Genomic DNA, 15291 nt, shown 5'->3' with positions numbered 1-15291 from the left:
ATGTTAGCGAGGACTACGAAGTGCCAGTGAATACTGCTGTTGTTTAATCTAGTTTGAATTGGGGTCTTGTCGTAATTGAAAGGGTATTGATGAGTTTCAACTTTAAAAATGTGCTTGGAGTCAGTCCATCCTCCCTCTGCTTTTCCATTATCACTGTCCCCATGGATTCCTGAGCAGTGTTTTAGCTGGCTTCTCTGGTTGCATCTTTGCTGTCTACAACCCTCCCTAGTTACCAGCGCCACGGCTACCTTCACAAAACATCACTTTCTTTCTTTCTTTTTTTTTTTTAATTTGTTTTCAGTTTATTTATTTTTGAGAGAGAGGGACAGAGCGTGAGCAGGGGAGGGGCAGAGAAAGGAGACACAGAATCCAAAGCAGGCTCCGAGCTGTCAGCACAGAGCCCGACGCGGGGCTCAAACTCACGAACCGCAAGGTCATGACCTGAGCTAAAGTCAGATGCTTAACCGACTGAGCCACCCAGGTGCCCCAACATCGCTTTCATCATGCAATTTCTCTGCTCCAGTTTGTGTTCAGACTCCTCTCCCTGGCTTCCCAGATTCGACCTTGTGTATCCAGTCTGAATCACCTCTCTCCCTAGCATTCCAGTCGACCTGACATCTGACCTGTCACAAGAGCGAGCCTTGCTTATTCGTGTCCCTGTCTTACCTCACCTGAGACATCAGGGTCACCCCTCCCAGCTTCTTCCCTGCTGCATAATCAGCTCCAATCATGCGAATTCTCTCACTCTTCTAGGATACCTTTCCCAACCATCATGGTTTTCATGGATTTGCCCTTCTTGAGATTCTGTATCGTTTTCGATTCTGTACCATAGGCTATAATACACAATTATAGACTTTTCTACATTGTGTCAGGTGAATCTAACTCATCCAATTAGGAAGTGAAGTTTTAGGTTACATTTCTTTTGGCACAGCCCCTCAGTGGTAAGCACATAATAGACATCAAAGTCAATATTTTTTATAGGGCCCAATCATAACACAACCCTACTTTTCTTTTTTAATGTTTATTTATTTATTTTGAGAGAGAGGAGAAAGAGAGAACATAAGCAGGGGAAGGACAGAGAGAGAGGGAGACACAGACTCTGAAGCAGGCTCCAGGCTCTGAGCTGTCAGCACAGAGCCCAATGAACTGTGAGATCATGACCTAAGCCAAAGTCGGACGCTTAAATGACTGAGCCACCCAGGCGCCCCACGCACCCCTACTTGTAAAAATTCTGTAGTTTCAGAAACTTTTTCTTCCAATTATGATAACTTCTGTTGCAGTTACCTAATCTTGATGCAAAAAACTTGATTTTGAGAGGCACATAAATCTTTTTTTTTTTTTTTTTAATTTTTTTTTTTCCAACGTTTATTTATTTTTGGGACAGAGAGAGACAGAGCATGAACGGGGGAGGGGCAGAGAGAGAGGGAGACACAGAATCGGAAACAGGCTCCAGGCTCTGAGCCATCAGCCCAAAGCCCGACGCGGGGCTCGAACTCACGGACCGCGAGATCGTGACCTGGCTGAAGTCGGACGCTTAACCGACTGCGCCACCCAGGCGCCCCGAGAGGCACATAAATCTTAAATGACAAAATAAGGCAATACGACAATTTTAATATCGTTGTATGTTTTTATTACATAAACAGTACAATATTCCTTGTGGGAGCTGATCTTCAGTTCTGCCTCTTGCTTTGATGGAATGTCAAATATCTGTAGAAATTATCTAAGAATGATTTATGAAACACCTTGCACCCCCACCAGAAAAGCCTCAGAGCCCCCATTTTCCAACCAGATTCCTGAGAAAAATGATAGGTTTTGTTTATTCTACAGTGTAATACATAAATTCTTCTCAAGGTATAAAAAAGGGCAGACTTTTAAAATAAGAGTCTCCTTTTGTTTTCAAAGTTCTATAAAAATACATCAAGTATGCTCACGTGTGTCCTTTGACCTAATATTCCAGTTTACCAGAAACAAAACATAACAATAAACAAAGATATGCAAACCACATAATCTTGCAGCAATACGATGTCTACATCATCATGAACACCTTGCAAGAGTAGCTCTCCTGGGTACGTAACAACCTTCCTTCGCTTGGCAGCCTTGAGAGTTCCGACCAATGCTCAAAGAGATTGGCACATTTGTCGTCTTGGAAGAGGACCCCAAATTTCACGCTTAACTTCCCATCAGCATCTAATTTGAGAGAATACAGTGTTAGTCAATGCAAAGTCTATTTCTTGCCCCCATAAATGGCAGATTTACCTAATCTTAAAAAAAAACATCTGGACGCCTTGGTGTGGCTCAGTCGGTTGAGCGTCCGACTTCGGCTCAGGTCACGATCTCACACTCCGTGAGTTCGAGCCCCGCGTCGGGCTCTGTGCTGACAGCTCGGAGCCTGGACCCTGCTTCCGATTCTGTGTCTCCCCATCTCTCTGCCCCTCCCCTGCTCATGCTCTGTCCTCTGTCTCAAAAATAAATAAAAACATTAAAAAAAAAAATCTAACTGTATTCGCCAAGATTACAATTTAACAGTTCACGCTCAATCAGACGTAATCTCTTGCCAGATCCAAAAAGTGGCGGAATAAGTACACTGTGTTATACACCTCCTAGCCTTCATGTCATCTGGCTATTTACAAAAAGTCAATGTGTCACAGTGTTACTACTGTGGACCCATTCCCTCTATATTTGATTTTTTAATTGTGGCGTTGCTGAATCAATAAAAATAACAAATATTGGAGAACCTTTAGGTCAGGAGTGGTGTTTCTCTGAAGTGTGCTCTAACACACTCAGTACTCCTAGGAAGGAACTGGTGACCTTAAAAATGAAGAAATCCCTTGGGAAGCCTGGTGGCTCAGTCGGTTGGGCATCCGACTTCGTCTCAGGTCACGATCCCACGGTTTGTGACTTCGAGCCCCACGTCGGGCTCTGTGCTGACAGCTCAGAGCCTGGAGCCTGCTTCGGATTCTGTGTCTCCCTTTCTCTCTGCCCCTCCCCTGCTCGTCTTCTGTCTCTCTCTCTGTGTCCGTCTGTCTGTCTGTCTCTCTCAAAAGTAAACATTAAAAAAAAAAAAAAATGAAGAAATCCCAGGCACCAGGGCACCTGGGTGGCTCAGTCGGTTAAGCATCTGACCCTTAATTTCAGCTCAGGTCATGAGGTCCCATGAGGACCCATGGGGTCCCAGCTGGGCATGGAGTTTGTTTAATATTCTCTCTCTCTGTCTCTCTCTCTCTCTCTCCCTCCCTCCCTCCCTCTCTCTCTCTTTCTCATCCACTGCCCCTCCCCAACCCATGCTTGCTCTGCTCCCTATCTCGAAATAAAATATAATATTACTAAGAGAAGGCAATCTGAAAAGGCTACATGCTGTATGATTCCAACTACAGGACATTCTGGAAAAGGCAAAACAAAGGAAAAAGATAAAATTAAATACAAAGATCAGTGGGCTTCAGGAGTTGGGCAGGGGAGACAAACAGGCAGAGCACAGAGGATTTCGAGAGCAGTGAATACATTCCGTAAAATACTATACTGATGGGATACGTGTCATTATACATTATCCAAACCCACAGAATGTACACCACCAAGAGTGAATCATAAATTACGGACTGTGGTTGATGATGTGTTAATGTGCTAATGTAGATGATCGACTGTAACAAATGCACAATTCTGGTGGCGGATGCTGATAATGGGGGGAGCTATACATGTGTGGGGATAACAGGTATACAGGAAATCTCTGTACCTTCCTCTCAGTTTTATTGTAGTCTAAAACTGCTTTAAAAAATTAAGTCTTTTTTAGAAAATAAGGTAAACAAAAGGTGGATCTTTGGTTAAGAATCAATCAGTGCTGGGCACTGGAGGCAGGTAGACGGAAGTGTGGAGCCACTTTCTAGCTTTCGAAGAAATGGCTTTAGTTCCCACAAGGAAATAAGAAATATACACATAGTAAGTAAAGCGACAGTGCAAAGCAGTATGTGATTGGATGTCCAGTAAGGAGCCAAGACTAACCCCCTGCAGTTTGGAGAAAGGCAACATGACTCTGGGCTAGAACGGGAGTGGAAGACTTTATGGAGGAGGCAGCACTGGCCCTGACCTTTAAAAGGAGTGCAAATGGGGTGCCTGGGTGGCTCAGTCGGTTGAGCGTCTGACTTCGGCTCAGGTCATGACCTCACTGCTTGTGGGTTCGAGCCCCGTATCGGGCTCTGTGCTGACAGCTCAGAGCATGGAGCCTGCTTCGGATTCCGTGTCCCGCTCTCTCTCTGCCCCTCCCTCACTCATCCCCTGTCTCTCTCTCCCTCTCTCTCTCAAGAATAAATAAAACATTAAAAAAAAAAAAATTAAACTTTGACTTTTCAACTTCCAGTGGCAGGACCCTTTGTTCGCAATAAGAACCTTTTACTGGTCACGGAAATAACAGGAGCTGCTGGGTAACCTTGAATAGGGCCTCCAAGCTCTGAGCTGCACTTCCCTCATCTATACAATGAAGGTCAAAGTACCCCTCACGGATTGTTGCAAAGATGAAAAGATAGATTAGGCATAAAGGCTTTGTTTCTTTTCTTTTTTAAATGTTAGTTATTTTTGGAGAGAGAAAGTGTGAATGGGGGAAGGACAGAGAAAGAGGAAGACACGGAATCAGAAGAAGGCTCCAGGCTGTCAGCACAGAGCCCGACGCAGGGCTCGAACTCACGAACCGTGAGCTCGTGACCTGAGCTGAAGTCAGACGCTTAACTGACTGAGCCACCCAGGCACCCCTGGACATAAAGGCTTTTATGGAGAGCTCAACATAGGGTAAATTCTCAATTCAGGTTAAATTTTTGAAAGGCACCAAAGGCAGAAACCTGGGTGTAATCTTGGAGCTCTGCCCACTCACTCTTCAATCTCACAAGTGATTCCATTTCCTTCGTATCTTCTGTTGCTCTCGTCTCCTCTCCATTGACAATTAATTTCTTGGTTCAGCCTGGAGTTGTCTCCTGTGGATAACTAACTGCAAGACTCCTCACCAGCTTCCCTTTCTCCATGTCTGTCCCCAGTACGTCCTCCATATTGGTGCAGAATAAAAAATGTGAAAGAGGGGCGCCTGGGTGGCGCAGTCGGTTAAGCGTCCGACTTCAGCCAGGTCACGATCTCGCGCTCCGTGAGTTCGAGCCCCGCGTCGGGCTCTGGGCTGATGGCTCAGAGCCTGGAGCCTGTTTCCGATTCTGTGTCTCCCTCTCTCTCTGCCCCTCCCCCGTTCATGCTCTGTCTCTCTCTGTCCCAAAAATAAATAACCGTTGAAAAAAAAAATTTAAAAAAAAATGTGAAAGAAACCTTTAAGATGCCAATCCGAGTGATTTTTTTTTTTAAGTAAACCCTACCCTCAATACGGGGCTCAAACTCATGACCCCAAGATCAAGAGTCATAGGCTCCACTGACTAAGCCAGCCGGGTACCCTGGTTGATACTCTTCTACTTTAACCTCCCAATGGCTCCCTACCACCTTCAAATAGTGATGCCCATGGCATGGGCAGGTAAGACCCTTCACTCTCTGGCCCTGCACTCCTTCTCCCCTCGTCTTCTGCCATATCATTCTCTCGCACCTTTTGATCCAGTCAAAATCAACGACTTGCTGTTACCCAGGGTGACATGAGAGATTGTGCCCTAGCAGTTGTGCCCATGTTGAGCCATCTGCCCAGCATCCCAGACCCCTTTCTCTAGCTAAATTCTTTTTCTTCCAGAATGGGCTCAAACGTCACCTTTTCTGAGAAGTCCTCTGTGATTCCCTCAGTTGAGTTAATAACTTCTTATAAAATTAAGTATGTATCAAAGCACTCACCATCAATTATAGTAACAGCTAATGTGTATTGAGTACTTGCTATGTTCCTAGAACTATTCAGTGCATTTTAACTCACTTAAATGTTCAGCGCGTTTTAACTCAGCAATTAAAACTCACTTCATCCTCATTTTATGAAAGGTAAGGCACAATTGGTTGCAAGAAACGCCATTATTTTATGTTCTAATTAAACTGCCAAGGGCGCCTGGGTGGCTCAGTAGGTTGAGCGTCCATCCGACTTTGGCTCAGGTCATGATCTCACAGTTTTTGAGTCTGATCCCCACATCGGGCTCTGGGCTGACAGTGCGGAGCCTGGAGCCTGCTTCGGATTCTGTGTCTCCTTCTCTTTCTGCCCCTCTCTGGCTCGTGCTCTGTCTTTCTCTCTTAAAAATAAACTGCCAATTTAACCATAGCACACCATGTATAATAAGATGCATCCTTATTTTTGGAGATTTTTAAGTGAGGGGAGGAGGGTGCACCTGGATGGCTCAGTCAGTTAAGTGTCCGACTCTTGACTTTGGCTCAGGTCATGATCTCATGGTTAGTGAGTTCGAGCCCCATGTCAGGCTCTGCACTGACCGTGTGGAGCCTGCTTGAGATTCTCTCCATCTCCCTCTTTCTCTGTCCCTCCCCTGAGAGCATATGCGTGTGCTCTCTCTCTCTCTTTCTCTTTCTCAATAAATAAATAAATAAATAAACTTAAAAAAAAAATAGTATGGGGGGAAAAGTGTCTTTGAATCATTGAAATAGAGTATTATTATCCAAATAAGGAAACCAAGGCACAAAAACGTTTAGCAATGTGCCCAAGGTCACACAGTAAGTGGTAAGGGAGCTGGGATTCATTCCTGAAGAGTCTGACTCCAGAGCTCACGCTCTTAACCACTTCCCAATACAAGCGTCCAGTGGATCTGCCTGTCTTCCCACTACTTACAGAGGCCCACAGGGGCTGAGATGGAATTTTATTTATTTCCACATGTCCCGTACTTGAGCACAAAAGGCAGCTCTCAAGAAATATTTGCTGAATGAAAGAATTTAAATCTCCAGATAATCTTTATCCACTTATTTTTTTTCTACCGGATGAAAATAAAAACACTTTATTTTATTCTATTTTTTTATTTTTTTTTCTTTAACATTTATTTTCGAGAGACAGAGCACAAGTGGGGGAGGGGCAGAGGGAGAGGGAGACACCGAATCTGAAGCGGGCTCCAGGCTGTGAGCTGTCAGCACAGAGCCTGGTCAGAGCGGGGCTCAAACTCATGAACCATGTATCATGACCTGAACCGAAGTCAGATGCTTAACCGACTGAGCCACCCAGGTGTCCTTCTCCTTTTTTTATTTTTTTTTAATTTTTATTTATTTTTGAGAGACAGAGAGAGACAGAGTGTGAACAGGGGAGGGGCAGAGAGAGAGAGAGACAAAGACACAGAATCTGAAGATGCTCCAGACTCTGAGCTGTCAGCACAGAGCCCGACGCAGGGCTTGAACTCACAAGCCGTGAGATCATGACCTGAGCCGAATTTGGTTGCTTAACCAACTAACTGAGCCACCCAGGCACCCTCCAGGTGTCCTTTAAAGGACTTTATTTAAAAAAAAAAAAAATAGATACAACTAAATCCATCAATTTCCAACTTCACCTAGTACATCACATTTAGATTAGTCTAAAAATAATTAATCTAAATCATAATTTACATTAGTCAAAATTATCCCAGACGCAATTTATATAGTTAACCATAACATATCCCCACAGATGCCTTCCAACTCAATAAGTCATCTATTTCCAGGAACAAGTTAGTCAAGGAGGCCCGGGGAAGTGGCAAAGTTCGAAATGTTTCATCCTCACAGAAATTATGATAATTACACTTTGGTCTCCTAGTTTGGAAAGTTGCTAATTTTAAGTACAGGTTCAGTTTGCCCTAGTAGAATAATAACACTGTTCTAGGGTACAGGTTAGAACTTTAAATGCAATTCAATCTGACCAATAAACCCTAGGCTAACGTGGAGAAAGATCTATGAGAGAAGAAAATCCTACAAATCTTTGGAAACACATCTTTAATACTGTTAACAATCTAAACAATAGTACTACTCCCAAGAGCAACATGACCTCACAGAACTCTGGAGAAATTGGAAAGGTAGAAATGAGGAACACAGGTAGAGAAATCACTATGGAAAATAAGACTCGGGAAACTTCCATCAAGTGGATGTAGTGAACTGGGTGGGAGAAAAATGGGGTTAGGAAAGATGCTGCATTTGTTTGATCGGAGAACCAAGTAAGTTACGTTCTCCACACCTCCCTAGTGGTCTCCACAAACACCCCAAATTCAGCTCATGCGTTTCCTCCTTTACTGACCTGCCCTGTACTTCAAAGTCTTGCCTGATATTCAAGGCTTTATTAAGTGCCCCAATTACTATAGCTTCCAATAATCTACTTCTCTAGGACCACACTGAATTTGAATGTCAGCACTCCACACTGCTCCCCGAAGACTTCCATGTCCTAATCCCAAGAAACCGTATGTGTCCTTATATGGCAAATGGAAATTTGTAGATGTGATAAAATGAAGGGTCTTGAAATGGGGAGATTATCCTGGACTTATCTTGGGGAGCCCAATGTAATCACAAGTGTCCTTAACAATGGAAGGGAGAAGCAGACAAGGGGCTCAGACTGATGTAATATGAGGGCACAACCAGCTGTTGCCGGCTTTGAAGATGGAGAAAGGAGGACACGAACCAAGGAATGCAGGTTGACCCTAGAAGCTAGAAAAAGACTAGGAAACAGATGCTCCAGAACTTCCAGAAAGGAATACACTCTTGCCAACACCTTGATTTTAGCCCAAGGAGACCCTTATCAGAATCTGCTATGGTCTGAATGTTGGTGTCCTCTCAAAATTCATATGCAAATCCTAATCCCCAAAGGTAATAATATTGGTAGGTGGGGCCTTTGGGAGGTGCTCAAGTCATGAGGGTCATGAGTCATAAGAATCACTTCCTTTATAAGAGAGGCTGCAAAGAGATCCCAGCCCCTTTCACCATGTGAGGATACAACAAATCTACAAGTGGAGGAGGGCTCTCACCTCACTGGTCTGGCACCCTGATGGTGGACTTCCAGCCTCTAGAATATGAGAGAATTACACTTCTGCTGTTTATGAGCCACCCAGTCTGTGGTAATTTGTTACAACAGCCTAAACAGACTAAGACGGACACCCAACCTCCATTACAGTTAAGATATGGAACGTGTTGTTTTACGTCGCTAAGTTTGTGGTAGTGTTACCACAGCAGTAGAGAACTACTACTGGGGACATTTGATACTGATGGCTCAATGGGATTCCAAGGATGTCTTATTTCAGGTGATCTGTGATTCGAAAGCAGACAGAGCTATAAGAAGAGTCAAGCTATGATGACAAAACAACTCTTATGAGGTACTTTTCATTTATTTATTTATTTATTTATTTTATTTTTATTAAAAATATTTTAATGCATATTTATTTATTTCTGAGAGTGCCAGCAGGGAGGGGCAGAGAGAGAGTGAGAGAGAATACGGAACAGGCCTATGAGGTACTTTTAGAAGCTGTTGGTCACTTACGTGATGCCATTTTAAAACTTGAGAGTTCCGTTATCCTAGTTGTTGCTGAATATGTCTATGGCTCTTACAATTTTCAGAATGTTCCCCCAAACTCTTGTATCTCTTATCTGAGATGTGCAAATACCTAAAGCTACAAACGTAATAGTTACTTTCATCACAACTTGGAAAAGGACACTAAAACTACCAATTGTACACGGCACTGATTTCACGGTAGCTGTTTACATGCTGCTAAAGGAAAAGCTCACTTAAAAAAATTACCTAGGGGTGCCTGGGTGGCTCAGTCAGTTGAGCATCCCACTTCAGCTCAGGTCATGATCTTGCCGTATGTGAGTTCAAGCCCCGCGCCAGGCTCTGTGCTGACAGCTCGGAGCCTGGAGCCTGTTTCAGACACTGTGTCTCCCTCTCTCTCTGCCCCTGCCCCACTCATGCTCTGTCTGCCTCTCTCTCTGTCAAAAATAAATAAACATTAAAAAAAAATTTTTTTAATTACCTAAAGTTTAGTTATATGTACATAAAAATACTTGACTGTACAAAACTCAAGAATTGGGAGAAAATAAAGACAATTTAATATAATTTCAATCTGAGTCCGTAGTCATTTGGAAGTTTATAAGATGGTGGCAAGATAAAGCAAAAACAGATGAACTTTAATAGTGTGGCACAAAAAAATTTGACCATGATTTAATTAGCAGATTTCAATGCAGCCAGATTAAAAAGCACAGCAATTTTCTTTGCGTTCAAAGGATAATGAAATAACTCTACTATTCCTTACATCAAGAATCACAATATCCCCAAGGCTCTGTGTCTTCAGAAATCACTCCATGGCTGAGGGCGGAGCTTCCATAACTATGTCCTGACGTCCTGGGTGACATTTTCATTGGGTCCTTCTTGCTCTGAGTTGAACTCAGGATACTGTGTCTGTGTTATAATACTTACTTTTTTAAATTTTTTTAAAGTTTTATTTATTTTTACTTGGAGAGAGAGAGAGCGAGAGAGCGAGCACAAGCAGGGGAGAGGCAGAGAGAAGGAAAGACAAAATCCCAAGCAGGCTCTGCACCGTCAGCGCAGAGCCCGACGCGGGGCTTGAACTCACAAACCGTGAGGTCATGATCTGAGCTGAGATCAAGAGTTGGACGCTTCACCAACTGAGCCACCCAGGCGCCCCTCATACTTACTTTTTGAACCCAGACGATGAATTTCCTCCACTAGGAGGTTGACTTCGTGATCCACATTCATTGTTGCCTGAGGAAGAAAGTAAGTCTATATTATTACCATTTCTATATCCCATTAACCACATCTTGCCAAATCCAAGGGCCATTTCTTTTTTTTTTTTCATGTTGCATTTGTCATTGTTAATTTACCATGTCTCTCTTCCTAAAAATACTTGTGTGGTGTACACGACACCAGACTACCTCCATTTCCCCTCTTTATATCTTTCCCTTTGGGCTGACCCTCTTCCTATCCTACACAGGATAATGGGGACAGTGCAGCTATTTTCCTTGCACCCACTATTAACTCTAAGCCCATCCTCATGGTGCTCTGCCCTGCACCAAAATTACAAAGGCGAGTGACACAGGACCTGCCCTCAGGGAACTCACTGTTCGGAACAGAGAAAGACGTGGGTTGGAAAATAGCAATGTGATAGCATTACTTGAGTGGTGAGTCCAACCATTAGGGGAGGACAAAGGAGGAAGCCACAGAGGACTTTGTAGAGGTCAGTGGAGAGAGATGAACTGGGAAGACCGTCGACAAAGGGTGCTCTATGAATGGGGAAGAGTGTGTGCAAAAACACAGAAGCAAAGGAGGAAAAGCACAGCGCGTTTGAGGCAGGTCCTCAGCCAGAAGCTGGAGTGCCAAGATAAAGGAACACACTCCCCACCTTCCCCGAGCCTGAGGACTCGTGGGGAAAGCAGATCAATAACAGGGCAATTTTAATACTCTTAGATTCGCGCGGTGATGCTGCTGGGTCACACGCAGGGCACCGCATCCTTCCCTGGGCAGTGCCCGCTACCGCCTGAGGGCAATGGAGACCTGTGGTGAGGACCATTCATCTCTGAAAGGAGTCTGGGACCAATAGGAGTGGAGAGACCTACCTTGGTTCACTAGGCCTTCTTCAGGCTTGTACACTAAAGACCCTTGACCCATGAAGTCAGTCTAGAGGAGACCTGCCCCTGTTTTTTAAAATGAAAGCTCCCTTGATGCATGTGTGTGATAGTGTGGGCAGGATGGATAGATGTAAGAGCGGATTGGGGAGCCATATAAGAGAACATTTTCCTAACAAGCAACACCAACAATTAGTTTGCACTTGTTATTGGTAGCATTGAGGCAGCAGTATGGATCTGTGAGGGCTACTGAGGAAATTAGCCCTCACTGGACAGGAAAAGGAGTCAAATGCCGAAGGGAATCATGATCCTCTCCAGTTCTGACTCTCTGGCTTCCTCCCGATTGGAACATTTATCTCTTTAACACTACCCCCCCCCCCTACTCGCCCCCATAATCAGCAGCACACTTCAGACCTAGCTCTCCTTTAATAATGAGACTCAACGAGGAAATCCCACTATTAATGTGAATACCTGCCTCAAATTAAGCAGATGTATGCAGGTTCCGTTTAAAGAAAGGAAAGCAACCAGCATTTTTTGTATAGTTAATTACACACGAAACTCCTTATCTGTGTTAATTCATGTAATCCTAAGAAAACTTTGCAAAGTATTTATTATTTATCGCCATTTTACGGATGATGAAACTGTCTCACTTAAATGCTGTTGTCCCACAATCATATGCTGTTTCTACAACATCATTCTGGCTTTTTTTTTTTCTTTTCTTCTTCTTCTTCCTCTTCTTCCTGGTTAGTATGCAAAGTGTGCTAAATATAATAGTGAGTCGTGTTTGAAATACTGCATGCTGAGCACTTACTAAGGCAGAACACTTACAAAGCAAGAAAGGCTCCCTGCCCAGACCCTACCAGTAGGAAAATAACAGGATTAGGAACTATTGCTACATACATAATTTGGCATTGATTGATGATTGATTGATTTTCTTAGCAAGGACAAAGTGGGGGCGGGGGGCAGGATACTCATTGTTGTTACACATTGGAAAGCCCATGACATTTTGTAAGGACAGAAGCCTGGGACTGGGGGTAAGCCAAGAACAATGAGGAGGCCATCAGCAGAGCAAGTCTAAGGGGAAGAAAGAGATTTTCAGTGGGAGGCTCAAGCTCAAGGGAAGGCGGTGGCAGATGCTAGTCGGGCCCTCTAACTGTGTCAGAATCTAATTAGGCATTGTGCGTGGGCACCACAAAGAAAGCGGAACGTCGGAGGGTTGGCACACATGCTGAAATATACACTTAATATATTTAATGACCTTCTCACAGTTTTTGTCTTGTTTGTTTGTTAAGTTTAGAGGCAATACACGGAGATTTTCTCACGTTCGAGGAATAAAGCCTGCTGGGGTGGGGACGCCTGGGAATCAGCAGCCGGCGGTACAGCGGCACGCTGGGGGCTGGCCACTTCTTTCAGCGGTCCTTCGCAGTCCCAGACTAGCAGCTGGTGGGGGTCAAAGGAGGACTCGGGTTCCTTCCTGCCAGCCCGCTGGCGCGCACACGCTCCATATTTGGTCATCACTGCTCCAAGTTTGGGAGCTGGCCCGGAAGGGGTCCCCAGCCCCAGTCCCCTGCAGGCCATCACACGGTCACCACCCGCACCAGTGTAGGGCTGGGGAGCGGGGGAGTCGGGGCCCGGACCGCACCGCGGACTCCGGGGCAGCCCCCGCGGGAAGGGCCGAGTCCCGGAAGCCTTTGTCTCCGCGAGTCCGCGCCAGCGCCGCGCGCCCCGCGCTCCCCCGGTGGCCGGTGCGCCCCGGCGAGCCCAGAAAGCCAGCGCCCAAACCGAGTGACGGCAGTCGACCCCGCTCGGGGCTCCCCGCGCCCCCAGGGTCTCGCACCACCCCCACCCTCCACATCCACGATTTGGAGCCTACGGGACCGCACCCACCGCCGGCGCCGCAGAGTCCGCGGCCGCGGGGCCACCGCAGTCCTCGGGGGAGCCTGTCCCCTCACCCCCAGCCCTCCCCCGCCCCGCTCTGCAGATCGCGCTCCCGCGCCACCGGCAAGTGCAAAGCGGACACGCTGCACCGCGGAGCAAGCCTTCACCTGGCTACCGGTTTCTCTCCCCGCCCCACCCCCACCCCCCCATCCCGGGCCGGCACGATGTCACGTGAGCCGATGCGGAAGTCGGCAGAACTGGGGGCGTAGGGGCGCGCCCACCCGATACCCCCTCTGCCGGGCCTCAGCCCAATTCCAGTTACAACCTCCACGCGTCTCGGTCCCTCCCGGTCCCGGCTCCCCACCCGCAGCCCCCGATCCCCCGTCTGCCTAGCCTCCACGGGACACCCCTGTCCATCCTTTATGACTGCCCATCACCTTCCCGGGAGACCCACTCACCTCTCCGCCTCTTTATCTTTTCTCGGAAAAAGCCGGTGCAGAGTCGGTCGGGACCTGGCTAATGTGTTCAACTCACCGAGGAGGAAGAGGCTGGGGAAGGAAGTGACTGAGGCGAGGAGAAAGGCTGGTGTGGAGGAGGGCGGGGGGGAGGTGAGTTTAAGTGCTCGGGAAAGGGGCCGCCCACACTCCCAGGGACAAGCCTATGAGAAGGAAACCCGGGAGAGGAGAGCCGGAGAAGGGGCCGACTCCCGGCAGGTGGCGGGGCGCCCGAGGCTTCTAGGAATACGGACTCAGAACTTCCAAGAGCGCCACCGTTCCTCCGCGCCACTCGGTGCCAATGATTCCCAACCTCCACCTCGGATCCTGGGCATTGATTTCCTGCCAGGATCTCTCTCTTTTAACATAAGAAAGAACGCGCCCACAACGTGACGACTGCTGAGATCTAGGAGGAACGTGACATTGGTTCTCTATGCCAGGAGCGGGGGTGTCCAGAAAACCAGGAACAGGGCAGCAGGATAGACTGATGGGGGGGGGGGGCGGAGGGGGGAGTATTCTTGAAAACTAATTTGTTCTACTGCAAAGAAATTTTGTTTGGACAATGTTAGTTCTTGATCCTGAGTGAATATAACTTTCTTCTCTTCATTCAGTATCCTACATTTAACTGCACAATTCAATCTATTCATACTCCCTTTATTTTGGTCACTGTTGTTTTACTCAGTGTGTGTGTGTGTGTGTGTGTGTGTACGCGCGTGTGAGAGCATGCAAGACAGAAAGAAAGAGGAGAGAAAAGGAGAGAGAGACATACTTGCTATACCGAGAGTCCCTTCAAAAAGAAGGACACCTAGGTGGCCCAGTCCGATAAAGGTGGGACTCTTGATTTCTGCCCAGGTCATGATCTCACTTTGTTAGATGGAGCCCACGAAGTTCAGCTCTGAGCTCAGAGCCTGGAGCCTACTTGGGATTCTCTCTCTCGCTGGCTATCTCTCAAAATAAATAAAGTTTGAAAAGTAAACAAAAGGAAACTGAAGCCCTGCTCAGAGAAATGACCCAAACTTCCCTAAGGCAAAGGTTGCACTAATAACTACCAACACCTCCCGAAGCTGATTGGATTAGTGGTGACCATGTGACCCAAGAGCACACAATCCATAAACTGGCCATCATCCAAGAAGGTGACCTGGAACAAACAAACAGCCCTCACCAAACAGGGACTCTGATAATTAACTAAGCAATCGGATTCTCCCTTGGAAATTGAAAGGGGAGAGCAGAGAATGAGCTATCCCATAGAAAGGCTGAAGCTGAGAGAGAACTGAGGCTGGGGTAGAGAAAATGGGCGCTCACAGAAAGCCAAGCACTTGAGTAAGCCAGAAACTCCCTGGGGTGAGCAGCAGAAGGTGGGCAGAAAGGTAGAAGCAAAGTCTAAGAGAAGTGAGACCCAGTGATGGAATAAGAGCGACCAAAAAACACTGCCTCCCCAGGGGGGTGTGAC

General features: G+C 46.3%; 1 protein-coding gene across 1 annotated transcript; it reads right to left on the bottom strand.

Annotated features, from left to right (window-relative positions):
- Positions 1-1607: 1607 nt before the first annotated feature.
- On the bottom strand, positions 1608-13940 carry ABRACL (ABRA C-terminal like). Its single transcript, XM_030316465.1, is given in 4 exon segments — positions 1608-2116; positions 2119-2187; positions 10543-10609; positions 13806-13940. Coding segments are annotated over 3 exon segments (288 nt in total). The 5' UTR covers positions 10604-10609; positions 13806-13940; the 3' UTR covers positions 1608-1958.
- Between the last annotated feature and the right edge of the window lie 1351 nt (positions 13941-15291).

This window comes from Lynx canadensis, chromosome B2, assembly GCF_007474595.2.
Source record: "Lynx canadensis isolate LIC74 chromosome B2, mLynCan4.pri.v2, whole genome shotgun sequence".
Taxonomy (NCBI): domain Eukaryota; kingdom Metazoa; phylum Chordata; class Mammalia; order Carnivora; family Felidae; genus Lynx; species Lynx canadensis.
This window is presented reverse-complemented; position numbering and strand designations above follow the sequence as displayed.